The 25460-nt window shown below is 51.2% G+C and overlaps 2 protein-coding genes across 6 annotated transcripts in view; one reads left to right on the top strand and one right to left on the bottom strand.

Moving 5' to 3' along the window:
- The window catches only part of PIGU (phosphatidylinositol glycan anchor biosynthesis class U), a 118939-nt gene that overhangs the window by 85108 nt on the left and 8371 nt on the right, over positions 1-25460 (top strand). For 3 of the 4 annotated variants that reach the window (XM_023220475.1, XM_023220473.1, XM_026455255.1), the window contains 2 exons: positions 1368-1492; positions 7786-7928. In XM_023220475.1, coding sequence (XP_023076243.1) covers positions 1368-1492; positions 7786-7928 — 268 coding nt within the window. Of the gene's footprint in view, positions 1-1367; positions 1493-7785; positions 7929-21987; positions 22424-25460 lie in introns of those variants that run through there. The other variant, XM_023220474.1, reaches the window with a different exon arrangement.
- MAP1LC3A (microtubule associated protein 1 light chain 3 alpha) lies at positions 22616-24847 on the bottom strand. Of its 2 annotated transcripts, XM_023220477.2 has the most exons (5): positions 24046-24847; positions 23662-23717; positions 23472-23578; positions 23041-23210; positions 22616-22780 (listed from the first exon to the last, which is right to left on the bottom strand). In XM_023220477.2, the coding sequence occupies exons 1-4, from the start codon at positions 24083-24085 to the stop codon at positions 23048-23050; spliced, it is 366 nt and encodes a 121-aa protein (XP_023076245.1). In that variant the 5' UTR covers positions 24086-24847; the 3' UTR covers positions 22616-22780; positions 23041-23047. The 2 variants fall into 2 exon arrangements, with proteins under 2 accessions (XP_023076245.1, XP_023076244.1); XM_023220476.2 differs by having other exon boundaries at positions 22616-23210.

The raw sequence follows: 25460 nt of genomic DNA, 5'->3' as shown, positions 1-25460 counted from the left end.
AAGTAGGCCACGCGCATGTGGTTGAAGCGTAGCAGAGGAGGATATAGATCTATATCCTATATCCTCCTCTGCTACGCTTCAACCACATGCGCGTGGCCTACTTCCTGTTGGCTTCCCTTTAGCACTTGGTCAGCTCTCGGAGGGGCACTGAGATTGAGCTCTGTCCCCCCACCCTCTCCTGACCAGAGCTTCGAAGTGTGATCAGCACTCAGGAGAACAGTATTGGGCGTGATTAAGAGCTCTGGAGACAGACAACTCCGTCGCTTACTAACCTACTCAGTCAATGCACTTCTCTGAATCTGCTTCCTCATCTGTGAAGTACAGGTGAGAGGATTGCCTACTTTTTTTTTCTTTTTGAGATAAGGTCTCACACTCTGTCATCCAGGCTGGAGTGCAGTGGTTGATCATGGCTCACTGCAGCCTCAACCTCCTGGTGTCAGCAACCCACCTCAGCCTCCTGAATAGCTGAGATTACAGCCATGCGCCACTACACCCGGCTAATTTTCTAATTTTTTGTAGAGATGGGGTTTCACTGTGTTGCCTAGGCTGGTCTCAAACTCCTGGGCTCAAGCCATCCTCCCGCCTCAGCCTCCCAGGCCTCCCGAAGCGCTGGGATTACAGATGTGAGTCACTGCACCCGGCCCAGGATTGCCTGCCTTGAGGGGCGGTTGAGGTGTGGTGAGGGTCATGTGAGAGGATGCAGGAAAAGGACGTCACACAGAGGGAGTTCAGAAGAGGATACCCATTGCTAGCACTTATTATTAGGTTAAAATAATAATTGAAACTGCTATTAGTTTAAGTTAACAAGAATAGTCCCTGCCCTTAAGAACTGAAAAGCTCTCTGCAGTTCACAGTTCTCTTCCTGGAGAGAAGTTCATTGCACTGTGGGTCTGTAGACCCTGCTGACCATGTTGTCAGAGAAAAAAAGCATCAGCAAGGAGGCACTTCCTGCCTTGCGTCCAGTTGTCAGAGGGGCCTCTGGCAAGGGAGGCTGCCTAATTACCCTGCCAAGCAGTCATTTAAGCCCAGTCATAAAGAATGCTGACTTCATTTGTTTTCTTCCTCCGTGGCTCCTGGGGGAAGGCCCAGAGCTGGTAGAGGCAGAGGGGGGCTGTTGATGGGAAATGTCTCTGTGGGCTGTTTCCCTAGTGGTTGCCAGGCCCTTCTCACCATCTCTGGGTATTTCTGGGTCCCCGCAGTTTTCTGCTCTGCTGCTGGGGCCTGGCCCATGTCTTGTGGATAGCAGAGCTAGCCTCTTCCTGAAGTCCCCGGAGGATTATTTTTAGTTCAAAGGATGGAGTCAGGAGTCTCTAGGGTAGGTCCCTGACTTACCTCTCTCTCTCTGTGTTTCCCCTGCCCTGCCCCAGGGAGCACCCCATCTTCTTCATGTTTATCCAGATCGCTATCATCGCCATCTTTAAGTCCTACCCAACAGTGGGGGACGTGGCGCTCTACATGGCCTTCTTCCCAGTGTGGAACCATCTCTACAGATGTGAGTACTCCCGCCTCTGCCAGAGATTTGTGTCAGCCTGGGCCTGGGTGAGACTGCTGCGGGGAAAAGGAATTCATAGGCATTTACCAGGCACCTGTGGTGCTGGCAGCACTAGGAGGGGAGCAGAGGCATGAGGCACAATATCTGCTTCTAGGTGCTGCGGACTTGTGATGATAAAAATAATTGCCATTTATTGAGCACTTACTGTATACCTGGCCACTGGGGCTCTCACAGTGTTGCGTGCATTAATTAGCTCATTTGATCTTCACACCAGTCTTTGAGGTAAGTATCCACATTTTGCAGATGAGAAAACTGAGGTACAGAAAGATAGAGCCAGTCATTCAAAGTCAAGTGACTTCTAATTAGAAGAGCTGGGATTGGAATCCAGATCTGTGAACCCCTACCCAGTGCTGTGCAGCAGGGCTTTATGATGATGGAAATGTCCTCTGTCTGCACAGTTCAATAGGGTAGCCACTTGTATGCCTGAGAACCTGAATTTTTAATTTAAATTTCAGAAACGACATATAGCTAGGCTACCATACTAGACAGCAGAACTCTATACCCTGGGCTTTGAACCATTCCCCAGCGCTGCACCCAAAGGTTACTACAAGGCAGAGGGGCAACATTAGACTTCCCTGCCCGCTGTGACAACCCCTCTAAGCTCTAATCATCCCCTCCTCAGAGGTGGCTTAGTGGTGACCTGTCTGTGCTGCCTAGGCCCCCAGTGCTCTTAACCCCCTTTTGTGGGTTCTTTTCAGTGTTTGGGGGCTCCCTCAGAGTAGATATCACAACTCATTCACTTTGTATCTGCAGCACTCAGGACTGAAGCTGACACACAGAAGACCTTGCAAACATTTGTGGAGTGAGTTTTTAAACCTCCCCAATAAAAAGACAGTGTCAGTGGCCCAGCACCACCTGATTCTCTGAACGAGGCATGGAAGGGAGCTGTTGAACTTTCCTTGCCTGCTGTGGGTGTCCAGCAAGGTGTCAAGAATGAACTAGGGAGTGCAGGCTTCAGAGGAAGTGAGTCTTTGTTGTTTTGGGTGTTAACCAGGAAGTGAAACTGACCAGCTGTGGGAAGCAGCCTGCCTATAGGAATGTGCCTGTGAGTGAAGGTAAACAGTGGTGTGGGCAGCTGAGCCAGAGCTGCTCCTGCAGGTGATGGCCTGGTGGGGCCATGACCCATCTGGCCTGACTGGGAGGAGGAAGCAGTGTCTTCTGCAGTGACATCGTCTCTCCTCAGACAAGAGTCACCCAGTCTAGCAGGTTGAGAGTCAGCTTGGGGCCCCTGGGCAGAGTGACCAGTGACAAATCATGAGACCACCAAAACATGTGGACACGCCTCAGTTTGTGACAGTGGATTTCAAGAATGTAGAATGGATTTTTGTGGTTGCCCATCCCACACTGGGCACATTCTCTCCCTCAGTGACTGTCTTTCATCCCATTTGCTGAGCAGTCTGGAGACTCACTTGACTCTGAATCCTGGCATTCCCATTACGAGCCCCACGTGTTCTCAGGCACATCATTTAACCTTTCTGAGCCTCTGATTTTTCCATCAATCAAAGAGAATAACTTTCATGAGTGTGTTAAGTTTGAGAAGGAATATCTGTAAATAGCACTGCAGTTAGTATCGTGAGTAATAATTATGCAGGGGAGTCTCTCACATAGTTCCGTGATCGGCGCTTCGGGCTTGGTAGCCAGAGTCGTTAGAATAAACATATTTTTCAAGACTCGAATAAACTATTTTATGCCCTCTGGGGTAAGGAGGCACAAAGAAGAAGGATGGGGTTTCCAGAAACCTGAATGATCTAATAGTTGCTTTTGCTGGCCGGCTGGGCACACAGTCTGCAGGTTCAGGTTGGCTGAAGATCCTGCAGAGAGCAGGGGCTGTCTGCCTTGGCTTCACTGCTCCTGCAGCAGGGAATACACGTGCTTGCAGAACCTGCTTGGGGCTTGACAACTGTGAATCATTAGCCAGGAGCAGCATCAGCCCTGGTCCTTGGGACCTATGAGTGGGATGTATGTGTTGAGATGTGTTTAAGCCTACGTTGAATATATTTAATGTGGCTAGGAATTCCGTTTAAACATTAGTTGTCAGCACTAACATGCGTGCTTCCACATTCACCTTTCTGTTTTCCTATACAGTAGAGAGGAGAAAAGGAATGTGGCCTCTCCCTGAGTGTAGGCCCCAGACACTGGGTTCTCTGGAGCTTGGATGAGTCATACAGACGCACAATTGTGGTGTTAGGGAACAGCCTGCTGGCAGTGCCCATGCCAGCCTGCATGGTCTAGCAGAAGGACCCAGTTACCAAGGGGCTGGATTTGTGTATTTGTTTTGTTTTTATTACTATTGTATAGTGATGAAAGAATGTTGATAGATATACATATAAAGAATCATGATAAAATATATTCCCATGTGTTTTGGCACCTCGTTTAAGAAAGGGAATATCACCATGGCCTTTGAAATCCCCAGATCCCCTCCGTTCCCCTTCTCATGGGACTGGATTTTTCAGGTGAGATTTTCTTTCTGAATGCCCGAGGCTCAGACGGGAAAGTGGCTTGCCTGAAGTTCCAGTTCATCAGTCATGGTGTCAGAGATTGGATAAGCCACCCGGTGAATGTGGTGGGGCACCTGATTCCATCTGGCCTCGCAAGTCTGATGAAGGGTGGACCCTTTCACCTTGTTAGGCCCTGGTCACTTCTGACGCTTTCTGGTGCCTGGAACAAGCTGTCCCGTACCCCAGGTCTCCAGCTCCATCTGCTCTGGCATATATAGCTTTAATCTTCTGGCCTGTCAGCCAGCAAGAATGAATAGCAGCTCCCTGTTCCTGCAGAGGTCACCACGGGTCAGAAGCCAACTGCATGCTAGTGATGGTTCTCTAGACGCATGGGAATGTATCTTTGCAGCCCTTCGAGATAGCACCCAGAGGCTGCCAGTGAGCCTCTCTCGTCTCTTTGCACTTGGTTTCCTTCCTGTCACCCTGTCTGAAATATGTGTCACTGGCTGGAGGCACAGAACAAGAACCACCTGGTCTGGTAGGCCGCAAGCATTTTATTTTTTGGAATAGTCTATATTCTTTTCAGCAAAATAATTTCCAGGGGATCAGAAAGAACCACTGAGAAATGTACATAGTGATGTTGGGTTAGAGGAGTGGGAAGCATTTGTTCTCCTTTCTTGAGGTAGTAACATGGTTTAATAATAATAGTAATTCTCAGTGAAAATGTCCCTTAGCAAGACTCCTTGTTCCTGGGAGGTCTCAGGAGGCTTGAGTCAGGGTTTTGACCTCTCATCTTTGAAGACCCAGAATTGCAGAAACTTCAGATTAGAAAAGAGGATCTTGCAAGCCCTCCAGGCCAGTGTCCAAATTGTGGGATATCTCAGACCACTAATGTTTCAATAAACACAGGCGACAGACTTGCCAGCTTTTTATTTTGCTGAAGCCATTAAAACAACTACCAGCCATTCTTCCCAATGTTATAAAATAAAGGACTTTTTTATGACAACAACAAAATGATACCTATCATTTCTCAATAAAGAATGAACTGTAACTTAAAAACATTCAGCTTTACAAAGAACTATGAACAACCGTGTCCTGATTGTTCTCCCTTTGACACAGTTCAGTGGCATCTCTGCTGCCGACTGTTAAGGGGCTGCAGCTGTAATCCAGTGGTTCGCAGCCTCGACTGCGTGTTGGAATTATGTGGGAAGCTTTTAAAACCTCATATGGATGCTTGAACCCCACCCTAGAGACTTTGACTTAGTCTGAGGGCTCCCCATGTGATTTCATTTTGTTTTGTTTTGCTTGTTGTTTGTTTTGAGACAGAGTCTTGCTCTGTTGCTCAGGCTGGAGTGCAGTGGTGCAATCTCGGCTCACTGCATCCTCTGCTTCTCCAGTTCCGGTGATTCTTGTGCCTCAGCCTCCTGAGTAGCTGGGATTATAGGCGTCCGCCACCACGCCTGGCTAATTTTTGTATTTTTAGTAGAGACGGGGTTTTGCCACGTTGGCCAGGCTGGTTTCGAACTCACCTCAGGTAATCCACCCGCCTCGGCCTCCCAAAGTGCTGGGATTACAGGCGAGAACCACCGTTTCCGGCCGTGATTTTGTTTTGTAGCGGGAGTTGAGAATCATCTGTATCATCCAGGCCCCTTCCAATGTATGAGCCCCCAGTATAGCATCTCTACTAAGTTGTTGTACAACTAAGACAAGTGGCCTAAATGTTTGGGAGTTTCTCCACCCTGTAAGTCTTCCAAAACTCTCACTTGGGAGAAGGGATTTCCTGAAGGTCAATATCAGAGGAGAGAAGGGAACTTCCATTCAGTGTCTGCTGGGAAGCAGGCACAGCGCTAAGTTCTTTTCAAAAAGGTATTCTTTTAATTATTTTAAATAATATTTATTAGTTTTTAAAAATAAGTATAAAGAAAGAAAAGTAACAGACAATCCTGCTGTCTGATAACCCCTAGAGAGTTGAAACGGGGGAAAAAGTACAGTGCGGTAAGCAGAGTAGTAGCCCTCCCCTCACAAAGATGTCCACGTTGTAATCCCCAGAACCTGTGAATACATCGCCTTACGTGGCAAAGGGACTTTAAGACCTTGGAAGGGGAGATTATCCTGGACCATCCATGTGACCCCAGTGTAATCACAAGTGTCCCTCAAAGTGGAAGAGGTGGAGGCAGGGGGAATATGGGAAATCTCTGTACTTTCTGCCCAATTTTGCTGTGAAACTAAAACTGCCCTAAAAAATAAAGTCTACTGGGCATGTTTGTGCACGCCTGTAGTCCCTGCTACTCAGGAGGCTGAGACAGGAGGATCCTTAGAGCCCAGGAATTCGAGGCTTCAGTGAGATATGATCCAGCCACTCTATTCTAGCCTGGGCAATGTAGTGAGATCCCATCTCAAATAGTCTATTAAAAAAAGATGGAAGAGGGAGGCAGAAGAGAAGGTCTGAGTGATGCAATGTGAGAAGGCCTCAATCTACCATTGCTGGATTTGAAGCTGGAAGGGGGTCATGAGCCAAGGAATGCAGGGGCCTCTGGGTACTAGAGAAGGCAAGCAGGGGATTCTCCTATAGAGATTTTAGCCTGTGAGACCTATTTTGGAACTTCTGGCCTCCAGAACTGTTTAATAATAAAGAATATTATTTAGATCACTAAGTTTGTGGGAATTTGCTACAGTAGCAATGGAAAACTAATGTAGCCAGTGATATGTCTGTGTCATTTTTCACGTCATCTTGCTTAATCCAAATGAAGTGTGCATTTTAGCCCCATTCTATTTTTATTTTTAAACATTTTTTATTTTTAAATTAAAAAAATTTTTTTTTAGAGATGGGTCTCACTATGTTGCCCAGGCTGGTTTCAAACTCCTGGACTCAAGCAGTCTTCCTACCTCAGCCTCCCAAAGTGCTGGGATTACAGGCATAAGCCACCGTGCGCACCCTAATTTTTAATTTTTATGAGTACATACTAGGTATATAGTCTCATTTTACAGATGAGGAAGCCGAGGTCTAGAGAAATTTGCTAATAAATGGCAGAGCAGGATTTTAACCAAGATCTGTACCCGGCTGCCATGCTACGCTCCCATTTGGCTGAAGCCAGCCTGCCTGCCTGCCTGCCTGCCTGCCTCTGGACCACCCTTGAGTAGCAGGTCCTTCCTGAGACTTCAGGGAGAGCTTTCCTCCTGGTGGGATTCGGTATTCCCTTAGGGGCAGGGAGTGAGAGACAGTGTCAAAAAGAGGTCTTTGATCATCTAAGGGAGAGTTGGGAATGTTTGAAGAGCAAGGCAGGGGTCCTAAGACACCAGTTAAGGATAATGGAGAACATATTCCTAAGACCCAGGGCTGTGGCACCATGGAGACCCACGGTGGGGCTCTATTCGTCACGGTTCATGCTGGGGTTCCCACCCCTCATCCCCCATGGCCAGATGGCACCCTGCTTGGGGAGAGGGATACTCTTGGACCCTCCAAGATTAGGAGGTGAGGGGAATGTCTTCCTGAAGTGCCCTGTTTGGTACCCTGAGGCACTCATGGCATTTCTAACTATAGCTGGTCTTCAGCCAGCCAAGCCCACAGTGGGAGGAAATAATCCAAATCCAGGAGCTACCAGCAGCTGTGGGCATGGGGAGCCATTGACTTGGGAGTCTGGGGTTTGCTTCCTGGCACTCTAGTACCTCTGGCAGTGCTATGCCTTTGAGCTACATGAGGCTCGCCTTGGGCCTTTCCATTCCGGCGGCCATCGCAGCAGGGAAAGGGTGCCAGAGAGAGCGCGTCAGGCTAACTGTGACCCTCTGTCTTTGCAGTCCTGAGAAACATCTTTGTCCTCACCTGTATCATCATCGTCTGTTCCCTGCTCTTCCCTGTCCTGTGGCACCTCTGGATTTATGCAGGAAGTGCCAACTCTAATTTCTTTTATGCCATCACACTGACCTTCAACGTTGGGCAGGTAAGAGGGACAGCATGGGGGTCAGCTTGGGGACAGAAATTCATTTTGCAGCCTCAAGCATTCAACCATGGCCTTGGATTCTGCATACCGGGGGTGTAGATGTGAAGGAGGGACAGTGACTCCCCTCAAGTAGCTCCCAGTTAGAGAGGAAGTAAGAGCAGTGTAAGACTGAACCTGGCAGATAGGTACTGGGCACCACACTGAGCCATAGCCACGCTGAATTCTCAGCAAGCCTGGGAGACAGGCGTGTTATCCCCACTTTACAAATGAGGGACAGAGGCTTGGCAGAGGTCATCTCTTGTCAAAGGTCATTGGAGGAGCCAAGGACAAAATTCACATAAGGCTTGATTTCTGAGGCACCCCTTTCTGTAATGGTGCCTGTGGTTCCAGCACCCATAGGGAGTACACAGAGTGAGGGGGAGAGGGCAAGGCAAGGGGAGGAGAGGCTCTATGGACTCTCGGGACAGCAGGAACTAAGGCAGGCAGATGAGAAGGGGGCCGGTGAGGAGCTGAGCATCAGTTGTGCGGCTGGGAGCAGTGGAGAGGAGGCTGCGGTCACAGGCTGAGGAGTACCAGCAAGGTACTTCCCTGAGCTGGCAAGCCTGTCCCTCTGTTCCACAGAGCAGGATTCTCAGAATCCTCAGAGGGAGCTCGTTAAAAATGCAGATTCCCTGTTAACAGGCTTTAAACCCTGCAATTGTGTTGCAACCGTCCCACTTACATGGCTCCGATTGTTTTAAAATGCCAGGTTCTCTGATCCCACTCCCAGAAATGTTGATTCAATGTGGAATACAGAGTCAGGAATTTATATTTTTAATAAGCTCTCCAGAGGTTCTGTGGCAGCGGGTCTTGCAAACTCCAGGTGGACTCACCCACCCTTCTTGGAAGTTCCCTTCTCCACGTGCTGCCTTCTCTTAGGTCAGGCTCTGGCCTCATAGTGGAAGTCTTATGAGAATCACTTGTACCATTTACCATTTCAATTAACATTGGCACAGCCAGGCATTTCCTATGTGTAATAGCCTGGATGGGAAGCAGGCTGGCTGGAAAGACTAATGATGCCAGTGAATAATCCCCAGGGTAATTCTTGCCTCCAGGATTAGCTGCGGGAAAAGAAAGGAGTTAGGGCTTTCTCAGTGAGTGATGGGAATGGTGTTTCCTGCATGGACATTTCTGGAGGATTAATGTCCAGCCCAGCCAGTTGTCTTGATTTGTGAACAGAAGAAAGAGAGATGGAGGGCCCTGTAGCCTGGGTGGGGCCCAGCCGGACGGCCTGTTCTGTCTCTCACACTGTAGTTAGGGATGGTAGATGCACAGCCCCTCTTACTTTTGACCCACGCAGGCAGAATTCTGCAGGGCTCAACTGCATATCCTGAAGGAATCGAGAAGGTTGCCCTGGCTCTCCTACCTTTCTGGAATCTCCTTCCTTTTCCTTACCTCTCAGTGGTGACTGGCATGGGAGGGCATTGGACCTGCCCTGGGCCTCTAGGGAGGTTGGCAAGCTCCACAGAAATAGTCCACAGCCTGTTGTCTTGTCATGAGTCTTAAGCCTTAAGTTTGGGTCTGGAAATACAGTTGCAGTGATCATGAAGCATCCATGGAGCTTGCCAGATAACAGCTTTCATCTCTGTGGCCGCCTTTTTGAGAGAAGGGACTCTAAAGCAGCACAGCGGGGTGTCTGCAAGTGATCAGGTGCCACTGAAGGCGGGAGAAACTGAATTATTGGAAAGAGGTATTGGGGTTAGGGATGGAAACCAAAGGCAGGTGGATCAAGTGTGTTCATAGCTGAAAGAAACCAGCTGGACTCTTGGCATGATCTCTTACCCTTTTTTTTCTTAATCTCTTTTTAAAATGTATTTAAAATCACCAAGTAATGCATGAATTCATTATTGCTGGGGGAAAGAAGTCAAACAAAATAGAAGAATATGGAATGGGCTGAGTGTGGTGGCTCATGCATGTAATCCCAGCTCTTTGAGAGACTGAGGTAGAAGGATTACTTGAGGCCAGGAGTTCAAGAGCAGCCTGGGCAACATAGCAAGACCCCATCTCTACCAAAAAAAAAAAAGACTATGGAATGAAAAGAAAAGAAAAGATCTGCTTGAGCCCCCATCATTTTCTACCCCTCTGCAGACGTAGCCATTGGATCGGTTTGGTATATCTTTGCAGACTTTCCTCTGTGCATTTATAGACAGCTATATACACAGATACATAAAGAGAGTTTTTTTGTGTTTGTTTATGTAGGTAAATGGCATTCTCCTTTAAGTAGCATTCTTTGGCTTGCTGTTTTTCACTTAATGATTTTGTCTTGAGATAATTTTTTAATGGCTCTGTAATATCCAATGGTTTGGACTAGGTATAGCCCTGCTGACGGGCATTGAGGTTGCCCTTGGTTATTTTGGCACTTTATTTTATTTATATATTTATTTTTTGAGATGGAGTCTCACTCTGTCGCCCAGGCTGGAGTGCAGTGGCGTGATCTCAGCTCACTGCAACCTCCACCTCCCAGGTTCAAGCAGTTCTCTCACCTCAGCCTCCCGAGTCGCCAGGATTATAGGCGTGCACTACCACGCCCGCCTAATTTTTGTATTTTTGGTAGAGAGTAGAGACGGGGTTTTACCACATTGGCTAGGCTGGTCTTGAACTCCTGACCTTAAGTGATGTGCCCGCCTCGACCTCCCAAAGTGCTGGGATTACAGGTGTGAGCCACTGTACCTGGCCTGTTTTTCACTTTAAATGTAAGAGCTTTGCAGCCAGGTGTGGTGGCTCATGCCTGTAATCCCAGCACTTTGGGAGGCTGAGATGGGAGGATCACTTGAGGTCAGGAGTTTGAGACCAGCCTGGTCAATAGTAATAAATAATAGATAGTAATAATAAATAAATAATAAATAGTAACTAATAAATAAATAAAATGGAAGAGCCTTGCATATCCCTCCACATATTGTTTTATACACATGCTGGTATTTTGTAGAGTAGATTCCAAGTGGTGGGATTTGCTGGGTCAAGGGGCATATGCATTTTGTGCCTTTGGCAGGTATTTCCAAGTTGCCCTTCAGGCAGGCCGTATCAACCTATAGGCCTCCCAGCAGGGGGTCCAAGTACTTCCTGGGGCTGCTGGCTTTGCACTTTGTTGCTGCTGCTGCCAGATCACTAACAGGGTGCGTCAGATGGGGCCACTTGCTCACTGAGGCAGTCACTCAAGGCATATCCTTGTCCCAGAGCACTGACTGAGGCAAGAGAGCCTCTCTTCATGAAAATTATGCCATCCTTGCCTTTGGACCTGTTGGGAGTCTCAGAGTGCAAAATGAGACATTTCGAATTTTACTAAGAGTTCAGTGTCACATCCTCATAGAGACCCTTCATGAGGTCCCCTTGGCCCACTTTCTCAGCCCTGCATGTCATGCACAGCCCAAGCTCAGCCCCTGCTTCTGTGTCTTCCATCGAGACATGGCATTTAGGGACATGTTCTCAGTTCCATATCCTGCTGTGAGCTAGGAAGGTGCTGGTATTCACCTGCCTCATTTTCTCCTCCTTGGGCAAGACAGAGCAGAGAGAGCTCTCCTAGGAACCAGATGAGTACAGATTTCAAGGAAGTATCTAGAACCTTGATATCATTGCTGAAATCAAGAGCTGAATATAGAGAACATCTTGGCTTATGGATTGCTTTTTAAATCCTGCTCTGTTTGAGTTGTTCAGTGCCATACCCTATTACAGAGCAAATTATGTGTGGATTATTAGTTATACTGGCAGGTAAACTAGTGACTAAGGCCCCATCCTTTACCCTGGGAGCTGTTATTTTTCTGCCTGTGGCATGGTGCATTTGCTAATTATGGTTGTTCCTCAGAGTCAGTAACAGGAAATGACAACAGTAAACCATCCATGGTGGGGGGTGTGCCTGAGTGTGAGAGAAGGAAGGAGGGATTGAGACCAGTGGATTGCTTGAGGGCCTCCCCACTTCCTCAAGTGATTTAACTTCTCTAGGTTGCAGTTTCCTTATCTCAAAAACCGGGATGATGACCCACAGCTTCCAGGGTGTTGAGAGTCCTGTTGCCATTACTCATGTGTGTTGACATGGGAAATAGCAAGAGCAACATGCTCCTCAAATACCCAGAACAGATTCCTGGAGAAACAGCCCATGAACCAAGGGAAGCAGTTTTTTTAATTTGTTTAAATTTAGCTTTTTTAAAAGAGGAGGGCGAAGTGTCACACTTACCTTCATTCTGTTTAAAAACAGAGAACGTAAGAAAATCTTTTCCTAAAATTATAATTAATAGTGGCTCATGCGGCCAGGCACAGTAGCTCACACCTGTAATCCCAGCACTTTGGGATCATGAGGTCAGGAGATCGAGACCATCCTAGCTAACATGGTGAAACCCCGTCTCTATTAAAAATACAAAAATTAGCTGGATGTGGTGGCACATAGCTGTAGTCTCAGCTATTCGGGAGGCTGAGGTAGGATAATCACTTGAACCTCAGAGGTAGAGGTTGCAGTGAGCCGAGATCATGCCACTGCACTCCAGCCTGGGCGACAGAGCGAGACTGTCTCAAAAAAAAAATAATAAAAATAAAAATAAAAAACAGTGGCTCATGTTTCAAGAGAGCTTACTAGGGGCTGGCCCCACGTGATCCCTATAATCTTCTGATCACGTGCTCAGATGGCCTTTGGAAGCATTCTCTGTGCGTTTACATAAACTCACAGGCTCATGGAGAAAGAGGCTTATTTGTGTGTGGGTATGTGTGTTTTATTATTGACATGATGATGAAAGTGGGACTTTTTTCCCTTTTAGTAAAATGTCCTGGTGATGTTTGCTCGTATGTGAGAGAGGAACCTCCTATTTGAGTCTTGCATATGGGACCTCACCACACTTTACGTAACTACTCTACTGACAGCCCTTTACGTTGTTTTCCTTTTTTTCTTATAAGAAATTTACTCTTCATAACAGCCCTTTGAAGGAAGTAGTAGTAGTATCTCATGATACAAATGAGGAAACTGAGGCTTGGAAGAGTTAGAGGCTTACCCAAACTCACAAAGCTGTGAAGGGGTGTATTTATCCACAGTCTTGTTTGTCAGATCCTCTTAGTAGACTGTGGGTTCCATTAGGGTGAGCCCTGGGTCTGTCTTCTTCATGGCTGTATCCCCAGCACCAAGAAGAAAATTCAGTGACTAATTATTGATGACAAATTGAATGAGCTGGCATCAGAAACCACATCTTATGACCAATGCTCTAACACAATTCTGTACACCCTAACCTCCCCGTGCCAATCCCTGTTTTGGTCAGATTTGGGCCTGTGGCTGGTCTACTGGATCCCTAGGGAGTCAGAGCCAGAGCCCCCTTCCCCTTGTATCCCGGTAGCTGGCCTGAGAGCCCCACTCCTGCCCTGTGTCTACATCCAAAACAGACTTCTCGTCTGCCTGCCCTTCCTTTTTTTTAGTAGGCCGGTTGTAGTAGCTCACGCCTATAATCCCAGCAATTTGGGAAGCTGAGCCGGGCAGATCGCTTGAGCTCAGGAGTTTGAGACCAGCCTGGGCAACGTGGCAAAACCCTATCTCTACAAAAAATACAAAAGTTTAGCCAGGTGCAGTGGCATGCTCCCTGTAATCCCAGCCACTCAGGAGGCTGAGGTAGGAGAACGGCTTGAGCCCGGTAGGCGAAAGTTGCAGTGAGCCGAGATCACACCACTGTACTCCATCCTGGGTGACAGGAGTGAAAATGCTGTCTCAAAAAAAATTTCTTTTAATTTTACTTCATTTTTTTTTCCTTTTTGAGACAGGGTCTTGCTCTGTTGCCCAGCCTGGAGTGCAATGGCACAGTCACAGCTCACTGCAGCCTCAACCTCCTAGCTCAAGAGATCCTCCCACCTCAGCCTCCCAAGTAGCTGGAACTATAGGCACACCCCCACACCTGGCTACTTTTAAAATTTTTGGTAGAGACAGGATCTTGCTATGTTGTTAAGAGCTGGAACTCCTGAGCTCAAGCCAAACTCCTGCCTCAGCCTCCCAAAGTGCTAGGATTATAGGTGTCAGCTGCCGTACCCAGCCAACCACCCACCCACACTTCCAAGCAGGATCAGGATCATCTGGAACTCTACCCCGCAGGCCACTGCCTGTTTGCTATGAGGGGCCAGCCCTGACCCCTCCCTGTACTGCAGACGCTCAGATACTGGACTGGCCCTGCATTGGCCATTCTGCTTTCTGTTTGAAGTGAGGCCTGAAGCCCAAGGTCTGACACCAACCTCCCGCATGCTCTCCCCTGCCTGGGACTCATCGTTCACTGCAACGCAGATGAAACCACAATCCTGTCTCCTGGAGTTGCCTCTCAGTTGACCTGGTGTGTCATTCTGGGAAATGGGACCTATGAGGAAATGCTTGGAGACGTGTTGGGTGGGTCATTAGTGGCTGAGTGGTGTGTAGCCCCCATTCGGGGATGGCTCAAGACCCACTTCAGGTTTCTTCCTGCAGGTTGTGTGTGGCCTGGGCTGTGCAAGATCCCAGGTCTGTGTGTGGGAAGGCTCGCTCTTCCCGACATGCAGTGACTGTGGCCAGGCTGGAGCCCTTGTCCTCATCCAGCTGGATGTGCGTGTTTACTTTGCTTTTCCCAACTAGTGGCATTCTGTCAAGGTCTTAGTTCATTCCTTTGTCCCTCCAGTGCTGAGCATCCCGAGCTTGTCCCTCACAGGCCCTTCCCAGCCTCTTCTCCCCATAACCAGAGTGACAGGAAGAGCCCAGGCTGCATACAGCAGGACAAAAGCCACAGAAGGCCAGGGTTCCGGAAGCCCACACTCTATAGCAACTCCAGCCCTGTCTGTCCTGGCTGCTGGCCTCAGGCACATCCCATAACTCCTAGAAAGCTGATTTGTTTATTTGCAAATATTAATTAGGTACCTACTATTCACCAGGCACTCTGCAAGGGGTGAATGAGACAGAGGTGTGCTTCCAAGGAGCCCTCAGTCTGTGGAGAGAAAGGAAAAGACATGGGCAGGACAGGGCAGCCTGACCTGCTGGGAGCCCACAGCTGGGCTGTTAAGGAGGCTTCCTGGGGGAGGTGGCCTCTAAGTGGGATCCTGAGGGATGGGTAGGACCTAACTGGGTTCTATGGTTTTAGGTAGCAAGACCTGGGTGGGGGTGAAGGAGGAAGAGAGAAAGAGAGAGGAGGAGGAGGAAGGAGGGAGCAAGGGAGGAACACCGTACTGCCGAGAGCTCAGTGGGACTGGCTGTACCGCTTGAGAGGGAATGAGGCCAATTCAGACAGCAGTGGTCAGACCACATGGCCTTCAAGGGCTTCTTATGCAGAGGTCCAGACTGTGCCTTTGGCTTTAAGCTGAGGACAAATGTGATCAGATCCATGCTCTGAAAACCTCACTCTGCTGGGAAGAGCAGAGTCGTAAGAGGTGAGAGCCTGGCATCCGGAGCACCCGGGAGGAGGCCTTGAAATCTGGGGGAGGTGGTGGTGGCCTCAGTTTCCTCAAACTGGGGAGGTGGTTGTGAGGACTGAATGTGGAGAAGTTTTTGTGAATTGAAAAGTGCCATGTAACGGACAGTTACTTGTAGCCCCATCCTCAGTCTCACCTTGTGACCTTGCAGCCCCTGAGACTGAGGTCCAGAGATTTCGCTTGTTACTTTGCATCTTCAGAGCTAGAGGGTGGAGCTTTCCCCTCCACCATTTCCTCCCACATCATGTCCGCTCTGGCCTGTGGGTTGCCAGATTACGCCAAAGCGCTGTCCAGCTCCACAGTCGGCCGCCAGCCTCCTCTGCCTCCCAGCTTCCTGGATCCCAGGCAGGTGGGCAGAGGCTGCTGCACCTTGCCAACTGTGACGGCCACATGCATCCTCCCCAGTGCGGGCTGGCTGTCAAATGTCAGTGTCCCCAACAGCAGCAGGAGGCCTGGGGAACCAGGACATGCCTGGGTGATAGCACCTGCTTCTCTAGGAATCTGCAGCCCTGGTGGTGGCCAAGGCTGCTGTCCTGAGCCTAGCAGTTTCACGACACACTGGATTAACAACCTCTACTGGCTTTTCATAAAAAAGTGCATCTCTTTCTCTCTCCACTGAGTGACAGAGCTATGAACTGGGGAGAGCAGCCTCCGCAGGGTGTAAATGTACCTGAGGTGTCAGCACAGGCCTGGCATGGAGCAGGACTGAGTTCTGAGCAGGACTCAGTTCATGTGGGTGCAGACCCTAGGGGGGTATGGAAGAACTCAGGGTTGAGCCTCTGATAGGCAGGACTGGCCCCTAACTCTTCACTTCCTACCATGCGACCTTTTGCAGGGCCCATAACCCCTGAGTTTCCCTTCTCTAAGTGGGCATTGTCAGCCCTACCCTGGGATGTTGGAAAGGGACAATATTGTTTTTCTGTTAAAGGGCCTGGCCCAGGGCAGACACTCAGAAGATGTTCATTTCCTGTCTCTGTCCTGCCCTGCACTGGAGCATGTTCTGAGGGTTTCATTCTACTTCTGATTCCTGTCTGTCCCTGGTCACCCCTTTATCAGCTAGCTGCCCCATGAGCTCTTCATCATGGTCCCGGGGGAGGCGGCCCTGGAGCCCTCATGGCTGCCATAGAGAGGAATGTGGACCGAGCCGTCCCTGGGGGCAGCGCTGAGAAGGTAGAGACCAGCAGACAACTCAGAGAGAGCTGGCCCCGTGCAGGGTCTGGGGCCATAGAACTGGAGCAAATGCAGACCCATTTCATTGGGAGGCCAGTGGGCAGTGACTTAACTTCAGGGTCCATGTAACAATGTGGGGTTAGAGAAGACTCCTGGCAGGAGATGAGCCTCTGAGGATAGGAGATAGCGGCAGCGCTGCTGGGCAGGGCAGGGGGAGCCAGGGAACTTCTGAGCAGCTGAGCGTGTGTGTATGTGTGTGCCTCTGTGTGTGTGAGTGCAGTGCGAGCCTGTGTGAGTAGTGCGAGTTTGCGTGTGTGTGCACCTGTGTGTGCGAGCATGCGTGTCTAAGCATTGCAAGCGTGCGTGTATGTGCACCTGTGTGTGTGTGTGCACCTGTGAGTGCAGTGCGAGCCCGTGTCTGAGCAGTACAAGCATGCATGTATGTGTGTGCACCTGTGTGTGTGCGAGCATGTATGAGCAGTGTGTGTGTGCACCTTTGTGTGTGAGCATGTATGTGTCACCTGTGAGTGCAGTGCAAGCCTGTGAGCAGTGTAAGCATGCATGTGTGTGCACCTGTGTGTGTGTGAGCATGTGTCTGAGCAGTGCAAGCATGCATGTATGTGTGTGCATCTGTGTGTGTGAGCATGTGTGAGCAGTGTGAGCATGCATGTATGTGTGTGCACCTGTGTGTGTGTGTGAGTGCATGTGTGTGTCCAGAGAAGATGAGGGGGGCCTCCCAGCAGGAGGTGGCTGTGGAAGGAGAAGAGGGCAAGTCTGAGAAGGGGATTGGCAAGGCAGTATTTCAGCCACATTGGGTGGGATCCAGAGACCTGAGGACACAGAGGGACAGACATGTTCTGGGGTCCTAACTCTGGCACAACGACTAGAGGGGCCCGGCTGGGCATGGTGACTCACACCTGTAATCCCAGCACTTTGGGAGGCCAAGGTGGGCGGATCATAAGGTCAGGAGATCGAGACCATCCTGGCTAACACGGTGAAACCCGTCTCTACTAAAAATACAAACAAAAAACGAAAAACAAAACAAAAACTGGGCGTAGTGGCACGCACCTGTAGTCCTAGCTTCTTGGGAGGCTGAGGCAGGAGAATCGCTTGAACCCGGGAGGCGGAGGTTGCAGTGAACTGAGATCACACCATTGCACTCAAAAAAAAAAAAAAAAAAAAAAAAAAAAAACAACTAGAGGAGCCCAGCATTGTTGGTAACAAGCTAGAGCCTATTACTGTCGTTTTCCAGATGAGGAAAATGCAGCCCAGGGGACAGGAAGAGACTTAACATCACACAGCCAGACTTGCCCATGCAAATTCCACAGCCCCTTGCCCAACTTGCCCCTGTCCAGACAGGGCAAAGGGGCTCTGGGTCTGCAGCTGCTGTGTTGTGTTGGCTGCATCCTAGGGCTTCTGGGAAATCCCTGCTCCCCTCACGGCCCACATGGAAAGCCCCAAGGTCAGAAGAGGTTGTCCCGGCTACAGGCTTCCCTCTGAAAGGACCAGGACTCTGGGCCAGCCTGGTGTCCTCTCCCTAGGGGCAGGGTGCCCATTCAGGACTGATGACACCCAGGGCTGTATGCCCAAGCCGCTCACAGGGCTCTTCCCGCCACCCCCTTTATCCTGCAGATTTCCACACACACAGCACAGTTGACAGCTTTAGCATTGGACACCCATATACATACCCACCAGCCGGGAGTCCACCATTGACATCTTGCTGTACTTCTCCCATCATCCCTCAGTCCCTCTTACTTTTTTAATGTATTTCAAATTGAAATGCAGACATCAGTACATTTCCTGCTAAATATTTCAGCATGTGTATCATTAACTAGACTTCACTATTTATTTACATTTTTCTTATGTAAAATTTATTATACAGGGAAAAGTGCAAATCTTATGTGTACATTTGCCAAAGCCCTCTTTCACTCAGCAAAATATTTTGAGTTTGTTACATGTAACAGTAGGTCATTGCTGTTAATTTTTTTCCTGTTTGAAGAGCTGGGGTTTTGCTCTGTCACCCAGGTTGACCTCCAGGGCTTAAGTGATCCCTTTGCCTCGGCTTCCCAAGTAGCTAGAATTACAGGCACAAGCCACCATTCCCAGCTAGTTCATTTATTTTTTAAATAAACTTTTATTTTAGAATCACTTTAGATTTATAGGAAAGTTGGAGAGAGAGAACAGAGTTCCTGTAAGCCCCCACCTAGTTGCCTAGGTAGTTAACATTTTATATGTTACCATGATATGTTTGTCAAAACTAAGACACCCTGATATATTGCTATTAGTCTGAAACACTAGAATGGATTTGGATTTCCTATTTTTGCAGTCACATCCTCTTTCTCTGCCAGGACCCCATTGAAGGGTCCACGTTACATTTAAGGTCACACCTCCTCAGTGTCTTCTGCTTTTGTTTTTAGTCTTTCCTGACTTGTCATGACCTTGACAGTTGAGGACCACCGGCCAGGCATCTCGTAGAATGTCACCCAATTTAGGTTTGTCCCCCAGTTTAGGTTTGTCTGATGCTTTTCTTAGGATTATCCTGTGGTTGTGGGTTTTTAGAAGGAATCACATCTATTGCGGGTACATGCTAGCCATGTGATTTCAAGCTGATGTTAACCTCCACCACGTGGTTGAGACAGTGTTGGCCAGGTTTCTCCACTGTGAAGTTACTCTTTTCCCTTTCCCTGATCCTCAGGAGGAAGTGAGTAACCAAGTCTAGACCACCCGAGGCTTAGGGGATGCAGAGTGAACAAAAATTAAGCTCCTTCTGTGGGAGGGGGTATAACCACCTACATTGTTTGGAATTCTTCTGGAAGGAAGATTTATCTCCTCCCCCCATTGATATATTGATTCATTGATGTATTGGCTGATTTGTTTTAGTTGAAGTTTTATTTTTTATTTTTGAGACGGAGTTTCGCTCTTGTTGCCCAAGCTGGAGTGCAGTGGCACATCTCTGCCTCCCGGGTTCAAATGATTCTCCTGCCTCAGCCTCCTGAGTAGCTGGGATTACAGGCATGCGCCACCTCGCCCAGCTAATTTTGTATTTTTAGTAGAGATGGGGTTTCTCCATGTTGGTCAGGCTGGTCTCGAACTCCTGACCTCAGGTGATCCCCCTGCCTTGGCCTCCGAAACTGGTGGGATTACAGGCGTGAGCCACTGCGCCTGGCCAAAGTTTTATTTTTGTCAGTGGAATACATGTATGTAGTTTGCAAAGTTCAGGTTTATAGGGGAAAAGAATAGCTACCTCAATTCTTACTGTCATTTCTGCTGGTGCTTCTAAATAATGTGCTTACTCTTCTGTGTGTTCTTTTTTCCATTTTATATTAGGTTGGATCGTATGAATTTGCCTGTATTCAACCATTTTTTTTATCTGCAAAAATGGCAATTTCATCTGGTCCAACCTAATAACCTCATCTTTTTCTTCCTCCTGCTTGTCCAGATGATTATTGTGTGACATGGAGTTGCTTCGTTTTGATTGTTGTGGATTGTGATTGCATCTGCCCCTCATCTGACCTGGTTCAGGGATCAGCCTCTGAGCTCAGTCCCTGCTTTGGGCTCCTCCTGCCCAGATGGCATCTCGGGCCTGGGTGAGAAAGGGCTGTGGGGTATGAGGTCAGCCTTTGCTGTGATGACTGCCCCCCAATGGGCCAGCCTGGAGCTGCCAGCTGGGCAGCTGGGGGCCAGGCCTTAGGGGCTGCCTGAGCTCTGTCTGCTTTTCTGACACTGTGACCAATCTGGTGCTCCTCAGGGATCTGGGCCCCAGACGGACCACCTTTCTGGGTCTATGGCCATTAGTCCAGTGCTCCAGGTGCAGCCTTAGGCCAACCATTGAACCCTTTGAGTCTCAGTTTGCCCATGTTGAAGATGAGGATTGTTAAACCTTCCAGATGGGCTTCTGTGGTGATAGAATGGCAGGTACTTGTCCTGAGGCCATCAGAGCTGCTGGTGACAGGACACCTTCCTGAACTCCAGGCGCCTCTGATCTCTCCTTAGCTGCTGTTGTGTTACCTTCAGGTGAGTGACAAGCTGCCCAGGACAGGGTCTGGAGGTCTAGATCCCAGGCTTAGCTCAACCTGTCTTGCCCCGAGACCATAGCCAAGTGCTCTGTGCCTTAGTCTCCCCATCTGTGCCAGGTGGTTGGTGCCAATCCTCTGAGGCCTCCGGGTGCCTGAGAGCTGCGGTGTCTGCAGTGTGAGCCCGTCCGCTCATCCTTCTCTGAGGCTGGGCCCTGCCCAACCTGCTCCAGGGACCAGTGGTCTTGGGAAGCTTGGGCTGACCGAGACCGCAGACTCTGGGTCTGGTGTACAGGGCCCTTGGCAAATCCCTATTCCTTTCTGGGCCTCCTTGAAGAGACAGTGGGCTGAGCTCCTAGGCCCCCTTTGATAATGTGTGTGTGGCCCAGAATGGGACAGACAGACTGAGCCAGGCACAGAGATGCCATAGTGACAGAACCATTCGAAGACCCTGCCCTGATGGAGGCCCCGGGCCAGGGGAGGAGGCACAGTCAGGCTGTCAGCTGAAGGAAAAATTATGCTTTGGATGAGTCTGTTATTGAGTAGAGATTAGTGGGGCCAAGACCTAATCTGGGGGGCAAGTGATCCTTCCTGAGACCTGAAGCATAAGCAGCTGTTGACTAGATGGACGGGGAGAGAACATTCCATGAAGAAGAAACAGTAAAGATCCTGCAGTGGGGTGAGGTGGAGCCGGGAGAGGGTGGGCAGGGACCCTAGAAAGGTCTCAGAGCACCAGGGAGTTCGAGCTTCACCCTAAGGCGTGGGAAGCCTTTGGAGGATTTGAAGACTGGAAGTAACACCATCAGATGTAGGTTTTGAAAAGCTCCGTCTGGCTGCCAGGGAGAATGGGGTGGGCGTGGGTGTGAGAGCAGGGAGCCCAGGGACCAAGCTTTGCTGTTGTTTAGGAGATGACAGTGGCTCTGTCCAGAGTAGTGACTGTGGGGATGGATCGAAAGGGTGGATTTGAGTTTAAGGGGTAGAATTGACAAGTCATGGTGGCTTGATGTATGAGAGAAGTGTCAGGGCAATTTTGTGGCCTGGGCACTTGGCTGGAAGATGGGGGCATGGGTGCCCAGTGGGAGAAGTGTATTTGACAGAGGGAAGGTGAGGAGTTTGATGTGGACCTGGCTGGGGTGGAAGCGGCTGTGGGAAGAGGGGGCAGAGGCCTCTGGTTGCACAGGCACCAGGCTGGCATTTGAGACCAGAGCCTGGGATGGAGGCGTAGACCATGGGTGGTGGCCGGGGGAGTCTGGACAGCTTCTGAGAGGCCAACAGCCCTTGCAGGGTCAAGTTTGGGCCCTGAGGTGGGGGCCCTGGGCAGGGCCTCTCCAGTGATTATGATCCAGAGCCAGGCGGGGCTCTCCTGTCTTCCAACATATGCCAGCAGTTCAGGGATCCTGGGCTCAGGGGGAGGTACCCTGCAGCACCTCACACCCTCTCTCTCCCCCCAGATCCTGCTCATCTCTGATTACTTCTATGCCTTCCTGCGGCGGGAGTACTACCTCACACACGGCCTCTACTTGACCGCCAAGGACGGCACAGAGGCCATGCTTGTGCTCAAGTAGGCCTGGCTGGCACAGGGCTTTGTGGACCTCAGGGGGCGGAGGGGCCAGAAGCTGGGCCAAGCCCTCCAGTCAGAGTTGCCAGCAGGCGAGTGCTTGGGCAGAAGAGGTTCGAGTCCAAGGTCACAAGTCTCTGGTACCAAGAGAGACCCATGGCTGACAGTAAGGCCTGTGGGGAAGAACAGGGAGCTCCCCAACTTGGACCCCCCCACTTCGTGGCTCTGCATACCAAGGAGCCCCCTCCCAGGCAGGAAGGAGAAGAGGCAGGTGAGCAGGGCTTGTTAGGTTGTAGCTACTTAATAAATGTTTTTTGTTATGAAGTCTACCCTGAGACCACATCTGCATTGCACTCCTAGAGGGGTGGCCCCTAATGTTCTGGAACACTACACACAGGTGTGGGTTTCCAGAGCAAGCACTGAGGCCACAGAACACAAGTCTGTGCACCAGAGCCCGGGGATGGTGCGGACAGCCCTACCAGCACCCTTCCCACTCCCAAGCAAGCAGCTGGAGGCACAGGGCCAGGCAGGCCTGAGCAATCTTTATTCTGCAGAGGGACAGTGACCACAGATCCATACACCATGTGGAGACCGAGGGGCGGGGAGCCAGGGGCCAGTCTTTCAGGGGTGGGCAGGTCCAGGCGTGGGCAGAGCCTCGGGTGGGTGAGGGGCAGATAGGCAGGGGCCTAAAAAAAAAGATGAACCACACAGGGGGGTGCTGGGGGCTGCTCCCCACCCTCCCCCATCCCAGCCAGCACCCAGAGGGACAACCCTAACACGACCGGCCCAGGATCCACCCAGGGGCAGAGTAGGTGGGTTGCCCTCTGACTAGGGGGGCACATGCCTGCCCAGCCCACCACAGCAGAGGCAGCTCAGTTCAGGAACCAGGAGCTCTCTGGGCAGGGCCTGACCGGGCCCCCCCCCACTCCCAGGCCGACCCCCCTACTGCTGGCTCAGAAGCCGAAGGTTTCCTGGGAGGCGTAGACCATGTAGAGGAAGCCGTCCTCGTCTTTCTCCTGCTCGTAGATGTCCGCGATGGGCGTGGACACGCTCACCATGCTGTGCTGGTTCACCAGCAGGAAGAAGGCCTGCGTGGGGTTCAGCTGCAGGCGGCGCCTGAGAGAGTATGCGGCTGTAAGGGGCTTGGCTGCGGGGCGGACGTAGTCCTGACCCCCAGAATGATTCCCAGCCTTTCACACCCATCCTCACCCCACCTGTCACCTCTGACCCGGCACCAACTGCAGCCCCGACCTTGACCTTTCCAGCCGCCCCAGAACAGGGGCCCACCACCGGTCCCATCACCCCTGACCCCTTCTCGGCGGGAACCCGACTCCCTTCCCGACCCAAGCCACCACCTGGCAGCGGCTGCCCACGCACCGGATGATCTTGACCAACTCGCTCATGTTGACATGGTCCGGGACCAGAAACTTGGTCTTGTCCAGGACGGGCAGCTGCTTCTCACCCTTGTAGCGCTCGATGATCACCTGGGAGCAGGGCGGGCGGGCAGGGGGTTGTGTCGGGGACGCGCGAGGCGGGGCCGGGGCAGGGCTGGGGGCGCGGGACTCACCGGGATTTTGCTGGGGTGCTGGTCGCGGATCTGCTGTACCTCCTTACAGCGGTCGGCTGCGGACAGCGGCCAGACCGTGAGGCCGGGTCGGCCCGGCCCAGGTCCTCCCCACGTCTCCGCCCGCCTGTCCCCAAGGGGCGGCCCCCGGCCACGCCCCAGCTCCAGCCCCCGCCCCCAGGGCCGTCAGGCCCCACAGCCCCTGGCACCTATCGTGGTGGGGAAACAGGCAGCCCCCGCCCAGGCCGAAGCCAGCCTCCCAGCCCGAGGGTCCAGCCGAAGCCTGACGTCACGGGGCTGACGTCACCTGCGGCAGTCGGGGTCGGCCGGGTCCCCCCCTCCCCGGCACCCCTGCCCCGAGCTCACAGCTCGCCTGCCGGGCCTCACCAAAGCTCCGCCGCTGCTTGAAAGGCCGGTCGGAGGGCATCGCGCGGGCCCGGCTGGGCGCGCAGGCCGGGGCTCTGGGGCGCGGAGATGTGGCTGCGGTTTGGGGGCTCCGGGGGCTCCGTGCCTCGCGCTCAAGGGCTCCGGCGCTCGCGCTGAGCACGGCGGCGGCGGCTGCGGGAGGTAACTCGCCCGGTGACGTCAGGTCACAACATTCCTTAAAGGGGAGGCTGGCGCGCCGCTCCCATTGGGCCGACGCACAACCCGCCCGCCCGGCCCCGTGACGTCATGGCGCAGAGAGCCTGGGTCCCCGGTCCGGGACGCGAGGGGCAGGGCTCCTGGGCGCGTCACAGTCCCGTGACGTCATGGGCAGCGCGGGAGCCTCTCCCGTGGCCCCGACTCTGGTGAGGCCCGGAGGGCGGTGGGGCCGCCCTGGGCCGATGGAGCGGGCAGGCCAGGCTGCAGCCCCGCGGCACCACTTCCCGCCCTCACCGAGTCTGTGTCAGGACTGACCGGCGGTTCTGGGCACCGTGGGAAACAGCGGGAGCCAAAGGCCCGGCGCCTTCAAGGGGCTTAAGGCAAGAGAAGGGAGAAGGTGCGGGAGGCACAGTCAGACACAGGATAGAGCAAGACGCTAGAAATGAACGCCCAGGTTTGAAAAAGAGTAATATAATTGAAGAGTAGAGCTATCGAAATTCAGGTCTCAGAGGATGAGGTGAGAAGGCAGAGCAGGACAACAGAAGAGAAATCGTGGACCTGGAGGCGGATAGGAAGCAGCTTACCAGAGGACAGGTGATGGAGAATTAAAAGGAAAAGGCCACGGATGGCAACGCCAGGAGAACTCGCAGGCCGGAGCAGAGAGCTCCAGAGGCGAGCATTGAAAGACCTGCAGAGGCAGTTCCTGAATGAGAGCTGCCAGAAATGATGCTTAAAATCCAGAGCAGAATGCACAGACCGAAGATCAACATCTTTTTTGTTTTTTTGAAATGGAGTCTCGTTCTATCGCCAGGCGAGAGTGGTGCGATCTCAGCTCACTGCAACCTCCGCCTCCCTGGTTCAAGCGATTCTCCTGCCTCAGTTAGCCTCCTGAGTAGCTGAGATTATAGGCGTCTGCCACCACGCCCAGCTACTTTTTGTGTTTTTAGTAGAGATGGGGTTTCACCATGTTGGCCAGGATGGTCTCTATCTCCTGACCTCGTGATCCGCCCGCCTTAGCCTTCCAAAGTGCTGGGATTACAGGCGTGAGCCACTGCGCCCGGCCGCCTATTTTATGTTTTAGCAGACATGGTATCCCCAGCATTTTTAATAAATGCCCTTTTCTTGCATAAGTAACTCGATATTTCTAAGTGGCCTACAAGTGGAGCGTGATTTCATCTTTCGTCAGGAGAAGCAGCTTTTCCTCTTGCTTCTGTTTTTTT

This window comes from Piliocolobus tephrosceles, chromosome 20 (genome assembly GCF_002776525.5).
Source record: "Piliocolobus tephrosceles isolate RC106 chromosome 20, ASM277652v3, whole genome shotgun sequence".
Classification (NCBI taxonomy): domain Eukaryota; kingdom Metazoa; phylum Chordata; class Mammalia; order Primates; family Cercopithecidae; genus Piliocolobus; species Piliocolobus tephrosceles.
Note: the sequence above shows the minus strand (reverse complement) of the source record. Positions and strands in the feature narration are given on the sequence as shown.

Bases quoted from the DNA above. Each gene is read 5' to 3' on its own strand.
- MAP1LC3A (XM_023220476.2), bottom strand. From the start codon at position 24,085: ATGCCCTCCGACCGGCCTTTCAAGCAGCGGCGGAGCTTTG. The intron at 23,718-24,045 runs GTGAGGCCCGGC...CGCTGTCCGCAG, and splicing joins CAAGCAGCGGCGGAGCTTTG to CCGACCGCTGTAAGGAGGTA. The intron at 23,579-23,661 runs GTGAGTCCCGCG...CCCTGCTCCCAG, and splicing joins AGCACCCCAGCAAAATCCCG to GTGATCATCGAGCGCTACAA.